A 23,829-nucleotide genomic window follows, 5' to 3' on the forward strand; every position below is an offset into this window, starting at 1 on the left:
CCCACCCTCTCCCTCTCCCACAGAGTCCCTAAGACTGTTCTATACATCAGTGTCTCTTTTGCCGTCTCGTATACCGGGTTATTGTTACCCTCTTTCTAAATTCCATATATATGTGTTAGTATACTGTATTGGTGTTTTTCCTTCTGGCTTACTTCACTCTGTATAATAGGCTCCAGTTTCATCCACCTCATTAGAACTGATTCAAATGTATTCTTTTTAATGGCCGAGTAATACTCCATTGTGTATATGTACCACTGCTTTCTTATCCATTCATCTGCTGATGGATATCTAGGTTGCTTCCATGTCCTGCCTATTACAAACAGTGCTGTGATGAACATTGGGGTACACGTGTCTCTTTCCCTTCTGGTTTCCTCAGTGTGTATGCCCAGCAGTGGGATTGCTGGATCATAAGGCAGTTCTATTTCCAGTTTTTTAAGGAATCTCCACACTGTTCTCCATAGTGGCTGTACTAGTTTGCATTCCCACCAACAGTGTAAGAGGGTTCCCTTTTCTCCACACCCTCTCCAGCATTTATTATTTGTAGACTTTTGGATCGCAGCCATTCTGACTGGTGTTCACTCTCAGCTTTCACTTTCATCAAGAGGCTGTTTAGTTCCTCTTCACTTTCTGTCACAAGACTGGTGTCATCTGCATGTCTGAGATTATTGATATTTCTCCCAGCAATCTTGATGCCAGCTTGTGCTTCATCCAGCCTGGCATTTCACATGATATATTCTGCATATAAATTAAATAAGTTGGGTGACAATATACAGCCTTGACATACGCCTTTCTCAATTTGGAACCAGTCCATCGTTCCATGTCTGGTTCTATCTGTTACTTCTTGACCTGCAAACAGGTTTCTCAGGAGGCAGGTAAGGTGGTCTGGTATTCCCATCTCTTGAAGAATTTTCCATAGTCTTTTGTGGTCCACACAGTCAAGGGTTTTAGTGTAGTCAATGAAGCAGATGTTTTTCTGGAAATTTCTTTTGCTTTTTCTATGATCTAAGGGATGCTGACAATTTGATCTCTGGTTCCTCTGCCTTTTCTAAATGCAGCTTGAACATCTGGGAGTTCTCGGTTCATTTACTGTTGAAGTCTAGCTTGGAGAATGTTGAGCATTACTTTGTTAGGGTGTGATATATGTGAAATGAGTACAATTGTGGGGTAGTTTGAACATTCTTTGGCATTGCCCTTCTTTGGGATTGGAATGAAAACTGAGGTTTCCCAGTCCTGTGACCACTGCTGAGTTTTCCAAATTTGCTGGCATTTTGAGTGGAGCACTTTTACAGCATCATCCCTTAGACTTTGAAATAGCTTAGCTGGAATTCCATCACCTCCACGGGCTTTGTTCATAGTGATGCTTCCTAAGGCCCACTTGCCTTCACACTCCAAGATGTCTGGCTCCAGGTAAGTGATGACACCATGGTGGTTATCTGAGTCATGAAGATCTTTTTTTGTATATTTCTTCTGTGTATTCTTGCCACTTCTTAATATCTTCTGCTTCTGTTATGTCCACACCATTTCTGTCCTTTATTGTGCTCATCTTTTCAAGAAATGTTCTCTTGGTATCTCTAATTTTCTTGAAGAGATCTCTAGTCTGGTGTTTTCCTCTATTTCTTTGCATTGTTCACTGAGGAAGGCTTTATCTCTCCTTGTTACTTTTTGAAACTCTGCAGTCAGATGGGCGTATGTTTCTTTTTCTCCTTTGCCTTTGCTTCTCTTCTTTTCTCAGCTATTTGTAATGCCTCCTCAGGCAACCATTTTGCTTTTTTACATTTCTTTTTTTGGGTATGGTTTTTATCACCATCTCCTGTGCAAAGTTACAACCTCAGTCCATAGCTCTTCAGGCACTATGTCTATCAGATCTAATCCCTTGAATCTATTTGTCACTTCCACTGTATGATTTGATTAATTACTTAATTAACTAACTAAACTCTCCTGGGTTAGATCTTGGACAAAACAAAGAACATTTGGGAAAATTGACAAAATTTGAGTGAGATCTATAGATTAGTTGTATTGTATTGGTGTTAATTTCCTGGTTTTGATAATTTACACTGTTATGTAAGATATTAACATTAGAGGAAGTCAGATAAAGGTTATATAGGAATTCTCTTTACTTTTTAACCAACTTTTATGTAAATCTAAAATTTCAAAATAAAAAGTTGAAAAAGTTGAGGAGGATGGATTAAACTCTATGTTCTTAAAGGAAAAACTCTCCCAATTTCCAAAGGCCACATCAATCGTTTCCATCATTAATATGGTCACCTAAGCCTTTGTATGGAGAAGGCAATGGCACCCCACTCCAGTACTCTTGCCTGGAAAATCCCAAGGACGGAGGAGCCTGGTAGGCTACAGTCCATGAGGTCTCTAAGAGTCGGACACGACTGAGCAACTTCACTTTCACTTTTCACTTTCATGCATTGGAGAAGGAAATGCAACCCACTCCAGTGTTCTTGCCTGGAGAATCCCAGGGACGGGGGAGCCTGGTGGGCTGCCATCTGTGGGGTCACACAGAGTCGGACACGACTGAAGTGACTTAGCAGCAGCAGCACCAAGCCTTTGTAATGTGTGTGTAATGTGAGATGCCTTTGTGGAAGGGTCATTAGCTTCATTAGGATGGTGTACAGAATAGACAACATCATTTCTCCAAGATATCATATTCACTGTATACAGCAGTCATTCATTAAACAGACATACCAAATAGTATTTGGGATGCTGAAAATACAATCATGAGTGAGATAATAGATCCCTGGCCTCCTGGAATTTCCAGTCTTATTAATGAGGAAGATAAATCAGAACTTAATTTTTTTTTTGGGGGGGTGGTGGAGCAAATCTTGGAAGTAGATTTCTATGAAAAAAGGTGTTGAGAGAATGGGACTTAGGTCAAAAAAGAAACTTGTCACAAACCTTGGAGAAGGTATTCAAATTGGTAAGGCAGTGGTGTGTTCTTGTGCTTTACATGTATAACTGCAGACCATTAGTCCATGATTGTATAGGAGAGAAGGGCAGAAGGCAGAAAAGTGGATTACAGGAAAGAAAAATCAGTAGAAAGTAATACGGCGGACCGATTGAAAGAGTGAAGGTGAGAAAAGGAATTAATGAGAACATTTGCGGTTAGTTTATAATATGATTTAGGCCACAGGCATAGCTGCAAAAACAAAAAAAAGGCAAGAGAATTGGAGGAGAGTGAAGGACTCTGCTGAGTTACACGTGATTTTAGAACGTGTGTATGAAGAGGACAGAGAAGGGGGGATGGGAGACAGCAAGAGAGAAAACATCAAACGGGAGAAAACATCAAATTGGGGACTGCTGAAAAAGGAAATGGCACACGGATGCTTGGGAGGAAGGATACTAGTCACCTACAAGCCCCGGGAATGCGTGGGAAGCGGGAGTGTCTGGGCGGTGCCGGGTGGCTGCGAGCTCGCCCCAGGGCCCGGGGGCTTGCGGACTGGGGCGCCCCAGCTAGGCGCGTGGTAGGGGGAAGGTTGCGGGGTGGAGGGGGAGGTGTGCACTGTGTTTGATGATGTCATTGCAAGTCAGGGAGCGGTGAAATTTAACACCGGCCGGATTTGCTGGGCTCCTCTTCTTCCAGGGGAAGCAGCCGGCGGCAGTCCACGCCGAGCGCCTGCAGTTGCCACCGGCCAGCTCGCACGGACGAGATTTCCGAAGTGGGTGTGTGTACTTGTCTGACAAATGTTCCAGCGCGGGTTGTTTCCAAGGACTTCCTCCCCCACTTCATCTCCTGCCCTCCCCCCACTCCTTTCTCCTCCCAGGCCCAAAGCGGAGGACTCCACTGGAGTCACGGAGTCGCCTTTGAACCGCAAGTGAACTCGAGGGCTGCGCTCGCAGCCGAGCTCCCGCTGCTGCCGGCGTCCCGCAGCCCGCCAGTGAGGTGTACCTCCTTGCCCGCCCTCCCAGGGGAGCGCTCCCCGCCACCCACCCCGGGCCTGTCCGCTACCCCGAGCTGGGGCCCTGGGCAGCCTAGCAGTCTACCCGCCCGGTGCTATTTCTCTGCTCTTCTTCCATTTGTCCCTCCCCTTTTTGGTTATTGTTGAGGTTTTAGAGCATCGTTTTCATGTGCTTTTTTTTTTTTTTCCATTTTTCATGGACAGTACCTGCACACTTAGCAGTTCGGAGTTGGCTTCTGTTTTCCGTTAGCGCCCCGCTGTAAGGACAAATGCATACAAATGCATTTAGGAGCCCACAGGACAAGGCGTGGACAGGTCTCCCACACGGCAAAATCGTAAGTAGCCCACCCGCGGGGCAGGGGTTAGACCGGCAGCTCTCCCCACCCCCTGGATCCGCTGAGCCAGTTGGAGATTTGCGCCCTAGCTACTTGGCACTTTTTTTTTTTTGAAGTTGGGAGCCGGCGAACAGCCGCAGCATCCTCCCCTTGTCTCCTCAATTTGTAAAATACCCTGCTAGAAAGGAAGCCTCCTGCCAGCGGGTCTCTCAGACAGTTTATGCTAAAGAGATCCTGCGGCTCGGGAGGAACAGCTCGCTGGCTCACTTCCCGAGGCCGGTGGTAGCGGCTCTTGCAGCCCCGGAGCTGGACTCTGACGCCCGCCCGGGCTCCAGCTCCCGTTGCCCTCGCATCCTCCTTCCGTTCTCCTCGCTCAGGGCCCTGGCTGAGGTTTTGTTTCCCCTCGGTGCTCCTTGGGCATCCAGCCTGGGAACTGCTGGGGTGCTCGAGGTCCCCCTGGGCTCTGTGTGCGGAGCCTGAACCATGCGGCAGAGTTGCCGAATGGGGGAGAGGGTGCCCACAGAACCTCGGACATCAGGGAGCTCCTGGAATCATGAGACACAGAGGCAGTTGGTCTCTAGTCATTAGGAGGCCAACAAACGTGCTGCCCATCTGGGGCCCAGGCTGCCCCCTGCTCACTGGAGTGTCACTGGGGAAGGGGCTGGACCCCGGTGCGGAGGGCGGGGGGCCCACGGGGCTGCTGCTCCCAGGGAGTGATCTCACCGGCCCTCCCTGGCACTTCATCTGCTTTTTGGGCATTGTACCGGCTCCCACTGCCTCAGTGGGAGAAGAGCGTGGATGAAGGGTAGGGGGCGCGTGGCCTTGGCTGGCTGTCCTGGCCCTTCCTGGAAGATGTCAGTGGGTTATAGAAGTTTGGTTTTGGCCTCAGGGCCAGGAGGGACGAAGGCGGCTGTGGTCGTTCTCTGCTACTAGGCTGCGAAGCGGGAGAGTAGGAAGGAGGAGGGCAGGGGGGGCAGGACCGAGGGTGCCAGCTAAGGGCAGGCGGAGGCGGAGTGCAGAGAAAGACCGCCTTGTGGCAGTGTTTGTATGAACATGTGCTTCCCAGCCGCTGGCAGCCGAGCCTGGCTAGGGCTCGCGCACTCTCTCCTTCGACCTCTGGAAGCCTGGGCGGGCAGCCGGCTTCCCCACTAACAAGGACGCACATACCCACGCGCCCGCTGCAGAATGAATCAGTGAGCGGGAAAGCTCAAAACCTCAGCCACCACGTGCGTCCATGCAGGGGTGTGCCCGGCCCCCCTGGGGCAAGGGGGAGGGCGGGATTCCTGACACTTCTTCTCCAGGGTCGGAGAAGAGGTTAGTCCCGGCGGGCTCCTGGACCCAGAGCTGCTCACGCGCAGGTCTCATCAGTTTTCCAGACAGGTTTCTCACCACTTCTCTCGGTGAAAGCACCTTGCATGGACCTGCCTTGGAAAGCAGGGTAGGGAGTGCAGGGGATCCTGAGGGCCGCTGGACTAGGGTGAGTGGAATGGTAGAATCAGACTTGGGTCTCTGAGGCTCCAGAGCCACCCTGAGAGATTGGATGAGGTCCTCCACTTCCTGTTCCGCAGCTCCAGCGTCCCCCTCCATCCATTGCCCTCCTTGCCCTCCCTGTTCCCCTCCATCCATGTGCCCTTCTTGCCCTCCCTGCCAGCTCCCACCCCCAGGGCTTTCCCTTGGCCCCTACACGAAGCCCACGTTGCTGACTAACATTCCCCTTGGCAGTTGTGACCAACCTCGCAGATTAAAGGAGATCTTCAGCTCTTAGCCCCTGTCTTGTCTGGTTTACACTTCCCTTCCAGACGCTCCCAGAAAAGGTCCTGCATACATTCTTGTGCAGTTTGGGGTTTGTAAATTGGGTCCAGATGATTGGGGGGAGGGACGCAGAGAAACCAAACAGAATGAATTACACCAAGGAACTTCTGAGGAAAAGTTAGACTATGAGTAATTGGGGAAAAGAATCTTCCTGGAGAGGCATCAGATGGGTAGAGGATCCTGTGTGAAGGTCCTCCTCTCTCCTGTTCTCCAAGCAGCCTCCAGCAAGGGGCCTTGCAGACTCCTGTGATATCAAGTTTGTTCCATGATAGTTCCCAGTGAGGGTGAACTGCAGAAAATTGAGGGTAATTCAAGATTACATCAGATTGCAACCTCTCACAGCTTCAGCCACACACATGTAGAGTGGGGAAACGTAGTTACCAATTGAGCTGAGAAAATTGTTTCTTGAAAAAAATCCAGTTTCCGTAAAGAATTCAGAGTTCTTCCGTTTGAAATAAATGCTACCAACCTCATAGGAATAGGGACTTAGGGACAAGCAGCTGATTAGCTGATGATAATGTCAGGCCACTGAATTAAACCTTAGAGTGCCTAATGTAACCCCTGACGTTTTAATTTTCCGCCATCCTTTTGTGGTAATGTTTTGTAAGAGCAGGGGTGGTTTTTTTTAAAAAATCACAATTCTGATTAGTCACCCAGAAATATTTACAGTTTTAAAACTAGATCCTTACAGACATTTTATTTCAGAGAGCTGCTTTTATTTTGATTCACATTCACATTCTTAATGTGAATTTGTAGAATTAATGAAAAAAATTAAAACTAAGAATGATAGGTACATTGATTTCTGTAAACAAAAGTGTAAACAAAGTTTGGGATATAAAGGTCTATTTCCTAGCTTGCATGAAATTCTATTTTTAAAGTTGCCTCATTATCTTTGTGTTCAAATAAATGTTTAAAACAAATGGATGTCTTAGGAAGAGGAATTGTAATTTATAGAAAGTAATTTTGAGTGTTATTTATACATTGTGCTTGATAAACTGAAGCTACAGGAGAATGATAAATCATATTATAGGAACTAGAATACCCGTACTAGTTTTCTTGCCATGCTTTGCAATTCTGACTTATTTTAGAATTTGTAATTCTGAGTGAGAAGTGAAGATGATTTCATTTTCATTCTCATAAAAGGCTAACGTTCCGTCATTCATTCACTTATCATTCATTTACTGATTTATTCAGCAAATGTTCACTGAGTTCACTATGTGTCTAGCATGATTCTAGGCATAAGGGATACAATGATTGAATAAGACTGAAGCACAATTTCTGCCTTCCAGTGTGCCCAGTTAATATAGTAAATGAAAAATGAAACAAGCAAGTATAAACAATGAAACCAGCAAAAATATGACATAAGGATATATACAGAAGGACATCTAACTGTCTTGTTAGTTGGGGAAGATAGGGAGGCATAGTACTGGAAGGAAAGGCTAACCAGAGGAAATGAAATCTAGACTGAGACATAAGTGGAAAAGGCATGGAACTTTACAGACAGAACAGTAAAAGGCTCAGAGGTGAGACAGCATGGTGCATTTGAGGGCCCAGAAGAAATGAAGTTGGTTGGAACACACATTCTAGGGGCAGAGTGGTTGGAGCAGGATCTGGAGAGAGAAACAGAGACTAGATCATGAAAACTCTTTACTTCCTTAGCTAAATAAATGTAGGTTAGATGACCTGACTTGTTGATCTTGTGTTCACTGTGCAGGTGGAAAATGTCAGAGGAGTTATATATCGGTTAAAACTCCAGACAGCTTGATAATCTCATTGACTGAAGATTTGATGCATTCATTCATTTAAAAATCTTTTACTTAACAGTAGTGTCAGTTCAATTCAGTCACTCAGTCCTGTCCAACTCTTTGCAACCCCATGGACTGCAGCATGCCAGGTTTCCCTGTCAATCACCAACTCCCAGAGCTTGCTGAAACTCGTGTCCATCAAGTCAGTGATGCCATTCAACCATCTCATCCTCTGTCATCCCCTTCACCACCTGCCTTCAGTTTTGCCCAGCACTGGGGTCTTTACCAGTAAGTCAGTACTTTGCATCAGGTGGCCAAAGTATTGGAGCTTCAGCTTCAGCATCAGTCTTTCAAATGAATATTCAGGACTGATTTCCCTTAGGATGGACTGATTTGATCTCCTTGCAGTCCAAGGGACTCTCAAGAGTCTTCTCCAACACCACAGTTCAAAAGCATCAATTCTTCGGTGCTTAGCTTTCTTTAAGGTCCAACTGTCACATCTGTTCATGACTACTGGAAAAATCATAGCTCTGACTACATGGACATTTGTTGGCAAAGTAATGTCTCTGCTTTTTAATATGCTGTATATGTTTGTCATAGCTTTTCTTCCAAGGAGCAAGCATCTTTTAATTTCATGGCTGCAGTCACCATCTGCAGTGATTTTGGAGCCCAAGAAAAAATGTCTGTCATGGTTTCCATTGTTTCCCCATCTGTTTGCATGAAGTGATGGGATTGGATGCTATGATCTTAGTTTTTTGGATGTTGAGTTTTAAGCCAGCTTTTTCAATCTTCTCTTTCACTTTCATCAAGAGGCTCTTTAGCTCCTCTTTGCTTTCTGCCATAAGGGTGGTATCATATGCATTGTTGAGGTTATTATTTCTCCTGGCAATCTTGTTTCCAGCTTGCACTTCTTGGAGCCCAGCATTTCACATGATGTACTCTGTGGCTCAGCTGGTAAAGAATTTGCCTGCAATGAGGGAGACCTGGATTTGATCCCTGTGTTGGGAAGATCCCCTGGAGAAGCAAAAGGCTACCCACTCCAGTATTCTGGCCTGGAGAATTCCATGGACTGTATAGTCTGCAAAGAGTCAGACATGACTGAGTGACTTTCACTTTTCACTCTGCATATAAGTTAAATAAGCAGGGTGACAGTATACAGCCTTGATGTACTCCTTTCCCAATTTGGAACCAGTCCATTGTTCCATGTCCAGTTCTAACTGTTGCTTCTTGACCTGCATGCAGATGTCTCAGGTGGCAGGTCAGATGGTCTGGTATTCCCATCTCTTGAAGAATTTTCCAAAGTTTGTTGTCATCCACAGAGTCAAAGGCTTGCATAGTCAATAAAGGAGAAGTAGATGTTTTTCTGGAATTCTCTTGCTTTTTCAATGATCCAGTGGATGCTGGCAATTTTATCTCCAATTTAATTTCTGGTTCCTCTTCCTTTTCTAAATCCAGCTTAAACATCTGGAAGTTCTCGGTTCATGTACTGTTGAAGCCTAACTTGGAGAATTTTGAGCATTACTTTGCTAGTGTGTGTGATGAGTGCAATTGTGCAACAGTAGAATGTGCCAGAAACTTTTACAGGGAGTAATCAGTTTAACAATCTCTGTGGTATTTCAAGGAGAGACTATATATATGTTTATTTCTTCCCTGCTACTGAATGGACTCCAGGTATTTTGATCACTTGAAGTCCTTAAGCATTTATCTCCTTTCTATTTCAGAAGTTGCCAGTATGTTTGGAATTTAACCAAAAGTTCTAGTATGTTTCACACTAGGTTAGGTATACAAGTACTTATTGAGTTGAATTCATTTTGTGTAAGTTACTGACAATATTTTATTCCCTGAATCATCCAACTTTATCACCACTGCTGGGATAAGAACTGTTTTTCCGTTACTTTGGGAACAAAGGGTAGAAATTTTACTATTTCTGGATCTTAGCAGCTAGTAAAGAGCAAAATCTGTAAAGCTGTCATGACTTAGAGAATTTTTTGGCTTGTAAATGTACTGTGATGGAAATTGTTGAAATTCTTGATGTATATTACAAGTGTGTGTTTTTCAGATTAGTTTACTTTTTCCAACTGGTTTAAATGAAAATCTCCAATTCACTTTTTACAAAAGTTCCTTATCACAAATTGAACCTGTGTAGGAATGAGCATCAGTAGCTTGAAGACATATATCATAAAACCTGGGGGTCTCGTGAGTATCCTAAACAAAAGGATGCCTGAAATTCCCCTAAAGTAACTTAGACCCTTCAGATAAAGAGAAAGTTGAATAGCTCTAAGAATTATTTAGGGAAGATGCCTGGGGGTGGACATTAATTCCTTAAATATTCTGAGTTTGGTCTTTGGATATCTATTTCCTGCTTGATCTCCTCTAGGACTTCACCCTTCACGTGTCTGGTTATGTTTTGACTGTGACTTATGTCAAACTGAAAATGTGGCTAGCAGACCAGACACACAGAGTATTTCACATTTTGTTAGATATCCTCCAATATTAATATTATGGATTATATTTTCTGAACATTTATTGAATGTCTCCTACTATATTGTTAATTTTTTTCAGATTAGTCTGATTTTATTAAATGTATATGTACTTCTGTTACTTTACATTAATGACACTTGGTCCAGACGTACAAAAAAGTGAATAAAAACAGGCATGATTTGAATATTTGAAAAATATTCATGTTTAATATATTAACTAGACTTTCTGTTCTTGTTGAGTTGCTCAGTCATCTCTGACTCTTTTGCAACCCCATGGACTAGCCCACCAACTCTTTTGCAACCCCATAGACTAGCCCACCAGACTCTGTCCATGGGATAGTCCACGAAAGATTACTGAAGTGGGTTGTTATTTCCTCCTCCAGGAGTTATTTGCTTAACCCTAACCAAAAAAAAAAAAAAAAAAGGGAGATTTTGTTGCTGCTGCTGCTAAGTCGCTTCAGTTGTGTCCGACTCTGTGCGACCCCATAGACGGCAGCCCACCAGGCTCCCCTGTCCCTGGGATTCTCCAGGCAAGAACAATGGAGTGGGTTGCCATTTCCTTCTCCAATGCATGAAAGTGAAAAGTGAAAGTGAAGTCGCTCAGTCGTGTCCGACCCTTAGCAACTCCATGGACTGCAGCCTACCAGGCTCCTCCGCCCATGGGATTCTCCAGGCAAGAGTACTGGAGTGGGGTGCCATTGCCTTCTCCGGGGAGACTTTGTTAGGGTTAACTAAATATATGAACAAATTAGCAAACTTAGTAGACTATTTTAGGTTACTTAATTAAAAAAAGAATTGGCCAGAATGGTAAGAGGACCTTTTCCCAGTTGTGGTTAAACAACATGCCCTTTGTATATGATGATTTATAGAACATTTTGCTAAGAGCGTAACTTGATCTTTGTCTTCTATGCCAGAATATTAATAGGAGTCTACCATACACACAAATTTTAGGCTTTTATATTTGGAATTTAAAATATAAAATTTATATTGTTATCACATAATAGATGAGTCAGCTAAGACTCAAAACCTTGAAATAACCTACCCAGGCTCACACAATGAGTTTGAAATAGATCTAGGACTAATCTTTTGACTCCTAGTCTATTGTTATTTTCTTATTAACCATGTTATTTTCTCTGCAACAACTTAATACAGTTTTAGTTTTAACTTACTTAGGGACTCCAGCATGTCTAGTACAATAAGCACAGCACAACAGCAGAAGCACAAAACACTGCTACCCTTGAGAACTCTTATCATTTGCTAATGTGGAAGTGTGATATTTTTTCTTTATTAAGTAAATGTGTTATAAGTGTAAAATCATTGGTGGACAGTGCAAAAGCAAAGAAATAAACAAGTGCAACTTAACTAGACGTTTCCCAGAAAGCTTGAATTCATGCATTTCCCAGAAAGCTTGGATTCGTTAAACATCATTTTACTCATTGATAGAGTTGGGCTCTTTATCAAGCTGATTATATCAATTAGGTTTGATCTCTTCTCTGTCTTCCCACTTCAAAGATGAGAAGAACAGTTAAAATGAAAAAGAAGAAGCCTTCCATTTACCCTACCACAGAAGATTTTTTTTTTTAATTCTTCTTTCTCTCTTTGGACATCCAACTAAAAGTGCCCCTATTTTACTTAACTTTTCCTAAGTGTTAAAAGAATTAGGTTCATAGGGAAGAACTAAATTCCTCAGTCATTGAGAGATCTTGCTGTTTATTCTGTTCCTGTTTTAACATATCGATTGTGTCAATTTTATGTAAGAAAATGACAAAAGGTGAAGACCTGTTACTTGCTCAGATATTTATTACTAATTAATCGTAAAAGATACAGCACATATGGGCTATAATAAAGTTATAATTAAAGCATCAAGAGTACAAAGGGGAGGAAAAGGTGCAGTCCTCTCTAGGGATGATGGGAAAAATTCATGGAGCAGGTGTTCATATTAGGCTTTGATGATACTTAAGATTCTGATAGATGGAGACTGAGATCTTTTCAGGCACTTAACAAAGTTTGTCCATAGAATAGAGAAAAACATGGTGTGGCTGGAGCTTTGGGATGTCAGATGTAATTGGTCCCTATTTATTGCTTTTAAAAAAAGAAAAAGAAAAAGGAGGTTGGAGCTGAATGATAAGGACTTTGAACACCTGGTGAGGAACTTAAATTTTTCCTGTTCGTCCTTAGTTGTATGGTTAGGCCATTCAAGATGGCGATCCTCTTGCTCCCTGTATGTCTTCTGCTCCACCAGCTCCTGCTTCACTCACATGATTATCGAGTCTTCCTAATTGTAGGACTTAATTAGTAACTGCCTACCTGTTTGTCCCTGCCCCTGGTTTCCCTGGTAACTGATGAGCCAACCTGACGGCAGTTCTGCCCTATAAATGGTAGCCTTCTCTTCCTCTGGAAGGTTATGGCTGTGTCCTGCTTGGAGTCTGCTGGGCACAGTGGAGGTATTGCTCCAGGACTTTTTTTTTTTTCCTTCAGGTTCTTAAGACCCCTTTTCAATAAGCCGTTGATGTCTCTTTCTCTGTTTCTGGGCTCTCAGTTTAGTGGCTGGGCACCTATAAGGTTTGCAGGCCTCTGGGATGCTGCCCAGCAGTTGGCTGTAAGTTTGGGGCAGAATTAGAAAAAGATAAAGAAAATCTGTTCTATATCATTGATCTCTACCTCTCTGTTAGTCATCAAGTTAGTAAGTAGGTACACTTATATAAGGTGTGGCTCAACTGACTTGTCATAATCTCCTAAAATCACCTGGCTAAGGGATGATATTTGATGTGTTCAGGTTTTCCTGCCTCACACCAGGAATAGACTTGTTAACATGTCTAGAAAGAACTCTTGTCTTCCATTTTTCTCCCCTGAGGTCATTGGGGAAGTCCACGAGTTGACTGAATTGCCTGGTGAATAGTGCTAGTTGTACTTTAGCTGTATTGGAACGGAAAGGTGCCTTTTCAGTTGTTTCTAAACTCTCAGTGAACTGGATTACTTTGGGCAGGTGAGAAGTGCTTCCTTTCATGTTCCATTTTCGATTAAAACAACATAATTCTGATATACTCTCCTTCAGTGATTGGAATCCTGAGCTATTTTCTAGTCTTACCGATGCACATGCTGCCAGTTGAAAATACAAATTTGAAAGGAAAAGTGCCTTCTTTTACTCAAATTCTAGATGACATTAGGATTCATCCTGGAGGACCCAAGGAAATCATTTTCATTTCACACTGCTGTCCCCAACTTTCCTCACTAGAATCACCTGGGAAGTGTTTAAAAATCCCTGTAAAACAAATTAAAGTCAGAATCTCTGAGGGTGGGGTTGGGGAGGGCAGAACCCAAGTATTAGTAGTTTTTAGAAGTCACCAGGTGAGTCCACTAATCAGCTATGGTAAGAAGCTGAAAAACAAGTAGGCCTCACACCATCTCTTGAGCATCACCTGTTCCAGAACTGTGGTCCTCAGGGTATGATGCCCCAGATCTGCAGCATCAGCATTGCCTGGGAACTTGTTATAACTGCAAATTCTTGAGCTCCACCCCGACCTACTGAGTCAGAAACTCTCAGGGTGGAGCCCAGAATCTTTAACAAGCCCTCTAGGTGATTCTGTTACATGCTCCTGTTTGAAAACCATGATCTAGAGTAGCAGAAAAGAATTTTTTTTTTTTAAGGTCAAATCTTGTGTCATATTATAAAATTAGGTATGTGATTTAAGCAAAGTATTAATATTAGGTTATTTTAAGTACAATGTAACTATTAACAGTAAATATTCTAAATTGTTTTTTCTCAGAGTTTGGTACATACACAATCAGTATTAGATCACTTGGTTAAAAATGTGTACATGCTGAGGATCCACTTCAAATTTATGAAGTCTCTGGGAAGGCCCAGAATCTGGATTTTTCACAAAAAACCAAAAATGTTGGCATACTAACATTTGAGAAACATCTCATGGATGACACCGTATATGGGAAACTATTATAGGCTTCATTAAAATAGATGGTTCAACTATTTGCACATATCAGTTGAAATTTCTATGATTTAAAATTGATTTGTATAGTTATAAGTATTTTATCAAAGTCTTATTAAAAACTGTTCTGTTCAAATAGTATAATTTTACAGTATACATTTTATATACTGAAGTGAAGTCGCTCAGTTGTGTCCAACTTATAAATAAATAGTATAATTTTATATTGGCTCACTTTTTCACATTAACGTGTTCCTTATTCTTGTTGACAAAGGTAAAAACATAGCTTTGGTGATAAATAGAAAATGTACTGATTACTGCTAGCACAGCAGGAACCTAAAAATGATTTTCAAAGGGCTTTGTCGTCACTCTTTGCAGACCTGTATTTTCAGAAATATCATTTGGGGAGTCTCTGAGTTAGACTGAACAGAATCAGAGTCTATATTAGCAAGAAAAACTAGATCATAAAATATTTTCAGCATGCTCATTACTTTTTGAAATTATCTCTGATTTTCAGCTGGGAGGTAGATAAAGCCAATTATGAAGACTAATCAACAAAATCTATGAAAAGTTTGATTAAGCTAAAAAATTGTAAAGTGTTTTCTATGTCACTAATCAACATGAATGAACAGTTTGATTTGTAGTTGGTTTGAGTATGGTGTTTACAATTACACTAATCACAGTGGTCATTGTTTGTATCTGCAGGTTGTTATATTTTTAGAATCAGTCATGAATCTAGTACAAGTGATTTGAATATAATCTTCAAATAGATCTTATGTAAAAACATTTAAACAAATAACTGATCCCATAAATTTATAATAACTGTAGTTAAGTGACTGTAAGTTGTATTTTGTGCCAATCTGCCAATAATTTTACTTTGTGTAAAATTGCATGTGTGGCGATTTGGCATAATATATACCACTTATAATAATTTCACTTGTATTAGTTCACATTTACTGAGTTTTTCCTCTGTGCCAGGGACTGTTTTGGGTACTTGAAGCTTTTTAGTTAATCTTCAAAAAGCCTTATGAGATGGATTTAATGAATGGAAACACTAGGGCACAGAGTGATTATTAAATAGGGTGCCCAAGACACATAGTGACGGAACCAAAACTTGAATTCGGGGCTCTTGCTTTTAATCAGCACTAGGATTAAAATACTGTGTGAATTAAAAATAGCTTCATTCTTAATCCTTCACTAGAGTTTATTTTGGGTTTTATAACTTACAGATCATAAATGTCCAACTAAGTTTTTCCCAATTTTTTCTTTATTTTTAGGAAACTGCTTCTTCATTTTATTGTACTATGTGTGTCAGGGGGTACTGTTCATGCACAAGATCAAGGTAAGAATGTTACCTTGTTACTTATTCTTATGTGAAAAATTGGATTCCCGAAAGCAAAAGTATATCACTTTAAAGTCATTATAACCTTAAATTCAGTGTTAAGGAATAAAAAATTCTACAGAGTACAATGAGAATGTAAGGGTGAAAAAACCAATTTGGGGGGAAATATGACCTTTAAGAAATTACTCATATCTTCTGTCTGTGAAATTACTTACATTTTTAAGAAAACTCTCTGTAAAAGGGAAGTTTTGTATAGTAGAAAGACTTTGTTTGTGACTTCATTTTAAGTGGGAGTTATTGGGGGTGGCTAACTGTAACTGAATTACCTTTGCACTTCTTGAAACAACGCAAGCATACGCTAAATGTTCCATCTAGATTTACATCATTAAGAAACAAAATTTTGCATAGTAGTGGGCTTGGGATTTCATTTAATTCAAATAGAGAGGTTTGGAAAATAGTTCAAGGTTTTGTTTTTGTTTGGTAGCTAGTTGCTCTGGTAGTATGGTGATATAGTTTCTGATATCATGTATACCCTAATGTATTCATTTATTAAACAGCATTTAAATAATATTTTCTGTTTACCACATAATATCCTGATTGCCAGTGATTGAAATGTGAAGAAAATAATGCCTTTGGCTCCAAAAAGTGAAAAAAAAATACAAGTGCCTTTGTCAAAGGGTAAAAAAAGTGCTCACTTGATAGAACCAACTTTTCAATGAGCAAAGAGTCACTTGTCAATTTGGTCAATTTATTGAATAATATTAGAAAGTAAAATAGCTGTAGGTAGAAAGAGAGCACAGAGGGGTGGTACTCCGTTTGACCAAACTGATAGGTGGACAAAGGTAAGTATTCTGTCAAGTAACACAAATATGAATTAAAATATATCACAGAAGGCATTTTCTAATTGTCTTTTATGGGAAGATCATTAAATCAGGTCGCATGTAACTTCATGAAGTGCTATTCTTGACCAAGTCATTTGTTACTTTAGTTTGCTAAACTAAAAGGGAAAGTTTGAAGGCAGGAGGAGAAGGGGACAACGGAGGATGAGGTGGTTGGATGGCATAACCAACTCGATGGACATGAGTTTGAACAAGCTCTGGGAGTTGGTGATGGACAGGGAAGCCTGGCGTGCTGCAGTCCATGGGGTCGCAAAGATTCTGACACAACTGAGCAACTGAACTGAACTGCAGAGAGAAACTATCTTTCAATTTCTTGTTTTTATTCTATTAGTTTCTGAGAACTTGTTAAGTACCAGTCACTGTGCTAGCAGGATATGTTTTCTTCGTTACCACTTCATTGAGGAGTTTTAATAATTATGCCCATGAATTGCTGAGTCCAAGGTTAAGAAGAATAAATAACTACCCTAAGGGTTGCAGGCTAATAATAAATGGGAGAACCAAGATTTGAACTCAGGTACTTAGACTGCAGAGTCTACAGGTTCTTTAAAATTAAGCCTCTTGGACAACAGAGAAGATAAGAAAAGGAGAATTGTCATTATTAATATCTGTTTCATGTGTTGTCCTTTGCTGGAATTTTATATATGCTATTCTAATCCTCATAATGAACCAGTAGGGTGATTATTATAGATGAAGAAACTGAGGCTCAAGGAAGGTGCTGGCCCAGGCTTATATAGCTAAGACTTGAATTTGGGTCTGTCACATCTGCACCATTCCTGCCCCCTGCTCCAAATAAAAACCAAAACCAAACAAAAAAAAAACCAAAAACACCTCTTTCCATTATAAATCCTGTTGCTTTACAATTGCCATCTGTTAATGTTATGAGTTTAATAATGTATAAAATGTGTCATTATCAAAATATTGAAAACCTAAACAAAGAAGGAAAATTGAATATTTATGAATAAATTTTTAAAAATTCAGAACCAGTGAAGGGAGTATATGAAAGAAATATCTTTCTTTTAACCTTAAGGTTTCATTTATAGAATGCAAAATGTACTGTTTTATTTCAGGGTGAACACCTTTTACGATTTCACATATCCATAGCATTTTATTTTGAGTTCTCAACAAAAAGAAAAATATTTTAAAAACTTCTTTGATTTTATAAAATTGTATACTTTTGAGCACAAAAATGAAATGAAAATTGCAGTATGTTATCAGAAACTTAGAAGTACTGTTTTCCTAAGATGATTGTTGTTGAAATAGCATGTTACAATGTCTAATCAGGAGGCTAGACAAATATTTTCAGAGAAATTGTGATTTGCTAATGATTACAAATATAATTTGTAACCTTAATACTGCTGAATATGTCTCCTTGAGAGAGATGATCCCAAATTAGAGTTTTCAGAAACAGATATCTTTATCCATGCTTAAAATAGTTTCCAAAGCTTAAAGTATCAAAGTATTAGTACAAGTATACAGTTTAAAAATCAAGTTGAGTTGCAAAACATGTAACAGAAAATAATATTCCCTGACCTTATCTAATCCTGCAATCCTTTACTCAAACTCTCTTAGCACTTTCTTTTGGCTTTACTATCCATTGTTCTTAATAATATACTTGTATATTATATTGGGAGAAGGCAATGGCACCCCACTCCAGTACTCTTGCCTGGAAAATCTCATCGACGGAGGAGCCTGGTGGGGTGCAGTCCATGGGGTTGCTAAGAGTCGGACACGACTGAGCGACTTCACTTTCACTTTTCACTTTCATGCATTGGAGAAGGATATGGGAACCCACTCCAGTGTTCTTGCCTGGAGAATCCCAGGGACGGGAGCCTGGTGGGCTGCCATCTATGGGGTCGCACAGAGTCGGACACGACTGAAGCGACTTAGCAGCATATTATATTGACTTCCTTTTTTGATGATGAGTATTTAGCATTTTTACACTATCCCATGCCCCCCCCCCCCCCCATTGAGTTAGACAAGGCTGTGGCCCATGTGATCAGATTGGTTAGTTTTCTGTGATTGTGGTTTTCATTCTGTCTCCCCTCTGATGGAGAGGGATAATAGGCTTATGGAAGCTTCCTGATGGGAGAGACTGACTAAGGGGGAAACTGGGTCTTGTTCTTATGGGTGGGGCCCTGCTCAGTAACTCTTTAATCCAATTTCCTATTGATGGTCAGGACTGTGTTCCCTCCCTGTTATCTGACCTGAGGCCATACTATGTTGAGGTAAGGAAGATAATGGCAACCTCCTTCAAAAGATCCCATGTAGGCACTGCTGCACTCAGTGCCCCCAACCCTGCAGTAGGCCACCACTGACCCACGCCTCTGCTGGAGCCTCCCGGACACTCACAGGCAAGTCTGAGTCAGTCTCTTCTGGGGTCATTGCTCCTTTCTCCTAGGACCTGGTGCACACAAGGTTTTGTTTGTGCCCTCCAAGAATCTGTTTCCCCAGTCCTATGTAAGTTCTGGTGGCCCCATGGTGGGGTTAATGGCGACCTTCTTCCAAGAGGGCTTATGCCATACCCACGTCTACTGCACCCAGAGCCCCTGCCCCTGTAGCAGTCCACACCGTGCCTCTGTAGGAGACACTCAAACATAGTTCTGTCTCAGTCTCTGTGGGGTCTCTGGGTCTTGGTGTGCACAAAGTTTGTTTGAGCCCTCAGAGTGTCTCTGGCGGGTATGGGGTTTGACTCTAAATGCAATTTCACCCCTCCTGCCATCTTGCTGGGGCTTCTCCTTTGCCCTTGGATGTGGGTTATCTCCTCAGAGCTGTTCCAGTGCCATGCAGATGCCGCTCCAGCACCTACTGTCTTGCTGGGGCTTCTCTGACCTTGGACATGGGGTATCTCCTCAAAGTCATTCCAGGGCCACGTTCCGCTATATAGCTACTAGCAGGCTGCTAATTAGAGAAAGGGAATGTCTCAAAACTCAGAGACTGGTACCAGGCCCCTCACCCACAAAATGCATTTTGAGAACATTGGCACAAGGTAAGTTGTCCCGGGAGTATGTCAAGGCTGTATATTGTCACCCTGCTTATTTAACTTATATGTAGAGTACATCATGAGAAATGCTGGACTGGATGAAGCACAGGGTAGAATCAACATTGCTGGGAGAAATATCAATAACCTCAGATATGCAGATGATACCAAACTTATGGCAAAAAGCAAAGAAGAACTAAAGAGCCTCTTGATGCAAGTGAAAGAGGAGAGTGGAAAAGTTGGCTTAAAGCTCAACATTCAGAAAACGAAGATCATGGCATCTAGTCCCATCACTTCATGGCAAATAGATGGGGAAACAGTGGCTGACTTTATTTTGGGGGGCTCCAAAATCACTGCAGATGGTGACTGAAGCCATGAAATTAAAAGATGCTTGCTCCTTGGAAGAAAAGTTATGACCAACCTAGACAGCATATTAAAAAATAGAGACATTACTTTGCCAACAAAGCTCTGTCTAGTCAAAGCTATAGTTTTTCCAATAGTCATGTATGGATGTGAGAGTTGGACTATAAAGAAAGCTGAGCACTGAAGAATTGATGCTTTTGAACTGTGGTGTTAGAGAAGACTCTTGAGAGTCCCTTGGACTGCAAGGAGATCAAACCAGTCCATCATAAAGGAAATCAGTCCTGAATATTCATTGGAAGGACTGATGCTGACTCTGAAACTCCCAATACTTTGGCCACCTGAAGAGGTGACTCATTTGAAAAGACCCTGATGCTGGAAAAGATTGAAGGCCGGAAGAGAAGGGGATGACAGGGGATGAGATGGTTGGATGGCATCACTGACTCAATGGCATGAGTTTGAGTAAACTCTGGGAGTTAGTGATGGACAGGGAAGCCTGGCGTGCTGCAGTCCATGGGGTTGCAAAGAGTTGGACATGACTGAGAGACTGAACTGAACTGATGCCCACTCTTCTATCCTCTCGATTTTCTCCTTTCCTCTTTTTTTTTTTTTTTTTGTTTGCTCTGTGTTCTATGGCACTGTCACTAATTCTCAGATATCCCAAAAGAATTTTAAAACTTCTTTGAATTTTTTTTTTTAAATGCACCAAATACTCTAATCATTTAATTTTTTTTCCCCACCCTTGGAGTTATTTCTTCTGGAAACTAAGATTCTGTTGGAATGGATTGAGAGCTGTCTAATTGTTTGTAGAATTGATGTCTCTCATCTGTGTTAGATCCAGTGTTTTGGAACTCATTTTCCTTTTTCACTGTCCATTACCTAATTTGAGTGGAGCATATCATCTGGTAGCATCCTGAGAATGTGTACTTAGATGGTATACTCCTTGTAACATTGCATTTCTGAGATTTTTTTTTTTTTTTTTTTGTATTTCACTCATTTTCTTGAGGGGAGTTTGGGTAGGTATAGAATTTTAGGCCATAAATAGTTGTCGGTCAGAATTTTAAACTATTTTTTGCATCTATTGTCTTCTGGCTTGCAGTTAAGAAATCTGATGTTTTACTAATTCTTGATTCTTTATGTGTTACCTTTTAATTTTCCACTTTAAACCTTAGGATCATGTTTATCCCCAATATTTTGCAATTTTGCAATAATGTGTTTTGGTACAGGTCTTTTTTCAATATATTCTGATGGGTAGTCATTAGGCCTTTTCAATGTAATAGAAACATCTTTCATTTTCTGGGAATTTTCCTATCTTAGTTTTGTCTCTCTGACATATTTATTTCTTCTTTCTGCAAGTTCTGTTGGTCAGATATTGATCTCCTGGATTGAGTGCCTTATTTTTATTTATTTAGCTCTGATTTTCCATTTTTGTTTTCTTTCCATTTTATATCAGATTTTCATTAGTCACTATTCTCAAATATTTAAATTTTTTTTACTAATGCTGTATTTAAATTTTTAAGAGATTTCTCACTCTGATTGTGCCTTAAATTTGTTCTTATTTCTTTGATGCAATATCTACTCAGCTCTCCAAAGATAAAAATAATTTTTTTGAAGTTTTGTTCTGCTCCCTGTATTATCTTTGTTTCCCACAAGTTTTGGTTTTCTTTAATCTGTCTTTTATGTTGGAAAAGTTCTTAAGTCTACGTGTTTTAATTTAAAAGCAAGGCAATAAAAATATGCTTGGAAACTCATTTTCATGGGTGGGCTTTTTAACTGGCATATTTTATCTAGAGCATGAAAAATTAGGAGCTTTGCTGGCCATCTTGTTGTTGGACTGCAAATGTCTAAGGCTATCTATCCAGTTTGTTCACAGAAGAATCCTCCAATTTCTTACTTGTAGAATATAATCCTGGTTGCCACTGTTATTGGAGATAAAAGATATAAAGAGGTTCTTATGAGGGGAAAAAGGTGTGGTCTCACCATTTAGTATGTAGATTTTTACTGAATTCACTTGTTCCCATTATGGCACTTCTCTTCCATCTTCTGCTAGGATTTATTCAGTGTTTCTCCAGTACATAAGTAAGCTTTAATCTTCAATTTTACTCTCAAAGCTTCTTATACAGACTCTCAAGCCCTCCCTCTCCCACATATGATGCCTTATGCTTCTCTCCTGAATTCAGTGATTTGGTGCATTTGGTTCTTGAGCTTTGTCAGGACTTTGCCTTGTGAACTGGCCTGCCTATTATTATTTCTTGCTTCTGCAAGCCCTTAGTGTTCAGTTTTCTCAGCTCTGCTAATTCCTTCCTCTGTTTTTCATTTTTCAAAAATTTGTTGATGTCTCTTATCTGCTGTTGTCTCTTCTACCCTTTCACTTTGCCTATATGGTTTTAAACCACATTTTCTTATTCTCATTTAGTGAAATTTTAAGACTGAGCAGAGATAAGCATCTGTTATTTTCCATATTTTGTTATTCATTTAAATTTTAGCACAGCTAAGCCCATTAAGGTATTATATTAATCAACATAAATCATTTGTTTTATAACCACAGTTTTGGTATAACCAAATGAAAAAATGATTCTATTATACTTCAAAAGAAGATTATTTAAGGTTGCGTCTCCTGAGAATTTGGCAGATAATGGTCCCTTTTCTTACATAATACAGTCTACTTTGCTTATGTTGTTGGTGGGTTGGTGGCCAGGGAGATAAGCATAGTTGTAACACCTCTACATACTACCTTACACCATATGACATGTAAACTAATTGTCAGTATACACAGCATTCTCCAGTTCCTGATTGCTTGGTGTGCAAACCACATGTGTAGAAATCTGTGTAAAATATTTGTCTCCAAAAGATATTTTCTGTGGAAGTATTAACCCAAAATGTGTGTGTAGGAAGCAGCTCATTCAGGTTGCAGTAACTCCAAGCATTTTCTGTGAAAACCCCCACACTTCACCAAAAATGTTTCACATAGGTTAAAGCTTCATTGCTCATTTTATAAATTGCTGTTGTTGCTGTGTAGTCACGAAATCACGTCTGACTCTTTGCAACCCCAAGGACTGTAACCCACCAGGCTCCTCTGTCCATGGAATTCTCCAGGCAAGAATACTGGAGTGTGCTGGGCTGCCATTTCCTTCTCCAGGGGATCTTCCTGACCCAGGGATTGAACCCAGGTCTCCCACATTGAAGGCAGACTCTGTACCACTAGTCCACCAGGGAAGCCTGATTTTATAAATAAGTTGCTTTTATTTCTTTACCCAAAATAGGTGTATTTGTATTAAGAATACTTTTTAAAGTCACATTTCCTTTCGAACATACCCAGTGATTGTGGTGCAGGCGTTCTGGAATCAGCAGCCTGGGTTTGTGCCCAGGTTCTAGTGCCTATCAGTTATATGACCTGGAGCAAGCTTCTTACATACTTTGAGCCTCGATTTCAGGACTTCAAAATGAAGATGGTAATAATTCTTACTATGTAAGAAGAAGGTCATTGTGTGGATAAAATGAGATAACACATGTAAAGTGCTTAGTGCATGCTGCTGCTGCTGCTAAGTCGCTTCAGTCATGTCCGACTCATATGAGTATATGATAAATTCAGTAGGAAAAAAATACTCTGAACAACTTCCTTTTTCCATACACCAATAGTATGAAAATATTAAAATAGTTGGTTTTAAACAACTTCTTTAGCTCCTTAACTCAGTGAGCTGGAATCCAGGAAGCCTATTGTGAAAGTTAAGTTTTATATGGGGCAAAATGAGGACTGTAGTCTGGGAGAGACAGCATTTAGACAGCTCTGAGGAACTGCTGCAAAAGAGACGGGAGGAATGTCAGTTCAGTTCAGTCGCTCAGTCATGTCCCACTCTTTGCAACCCCATGAGCTGCAGCATGCCAGGCCTCCCTGTCCAACACCAACTCCTGGAGCCTACCCAAACTCATGTCCATTGAGTCATTGATGCCATCCAACCATTTCATCCTCTGTCGCCCCCTTCTCCTCCTGCCCTCAATCTTTCCCAGCATCAGGGTCTTTTCAAATGAG

The 23,829-nt window shown here is 41.0% G+C and overlaps 1 protein-coding gene across 5 annotated transcripts in view; it reads left to right on the forward strand.

The window, feature by feature from the left end:
* Window positions 1-3,536: 3,536 nt before the first annotated feature.
* COL24A1 (collagen type XXIV alpha 1 chain) overlaps window positions 3,537-23,829 on the forward strand; it is a 391,998-nt gene continuing 371,705 nt past the window's right edge. For 2 of the 5 annotated variants that reach the window (XM_027536666.1, XM_027536671.1), the window contains exons 1-3: window positions 3,537-3,672; window positions 4,113-4,243; window positions 15,499-15,563. In XM_027536666.1, coding sequence (XP_027392467.1) covers window positions 4,188-4,243; window positions 15,499-15,563 — 121 coding nt within the window. In that variant the 5' untranslated portion in view covers window positions 3,537-3,672; window positions 4,113-4,187. Of the gene's footprint in view, window positions 3,673-3,756; window positions 3,893-4,112; window positions 4,244-15,498; window positions 15,564-23,829 lie in introns of those variants that run through there. The other 3 variants (XM_027536669.1, XM_027536670.1, XM_027536668.1) reach the window with 3 other exon arrangements.

This window comes from Bos indicus x Bos taurus, chromosome 3 (assembly GCF_003369695.1).
Source record: "Bos indicus x Bos taurus breed Angus x Brahman F1 hybrid chromosome 3, Bos_hybrid_MaternalHap_v2.0, whole genome shotgun sequence".
NCBI classification, from domain to species: Eukaryota; Metazoa; Chordata; class Mammalia; order Artiodactyla; family Bovidae; genus Bos; species Bos indicus x Bos taurus.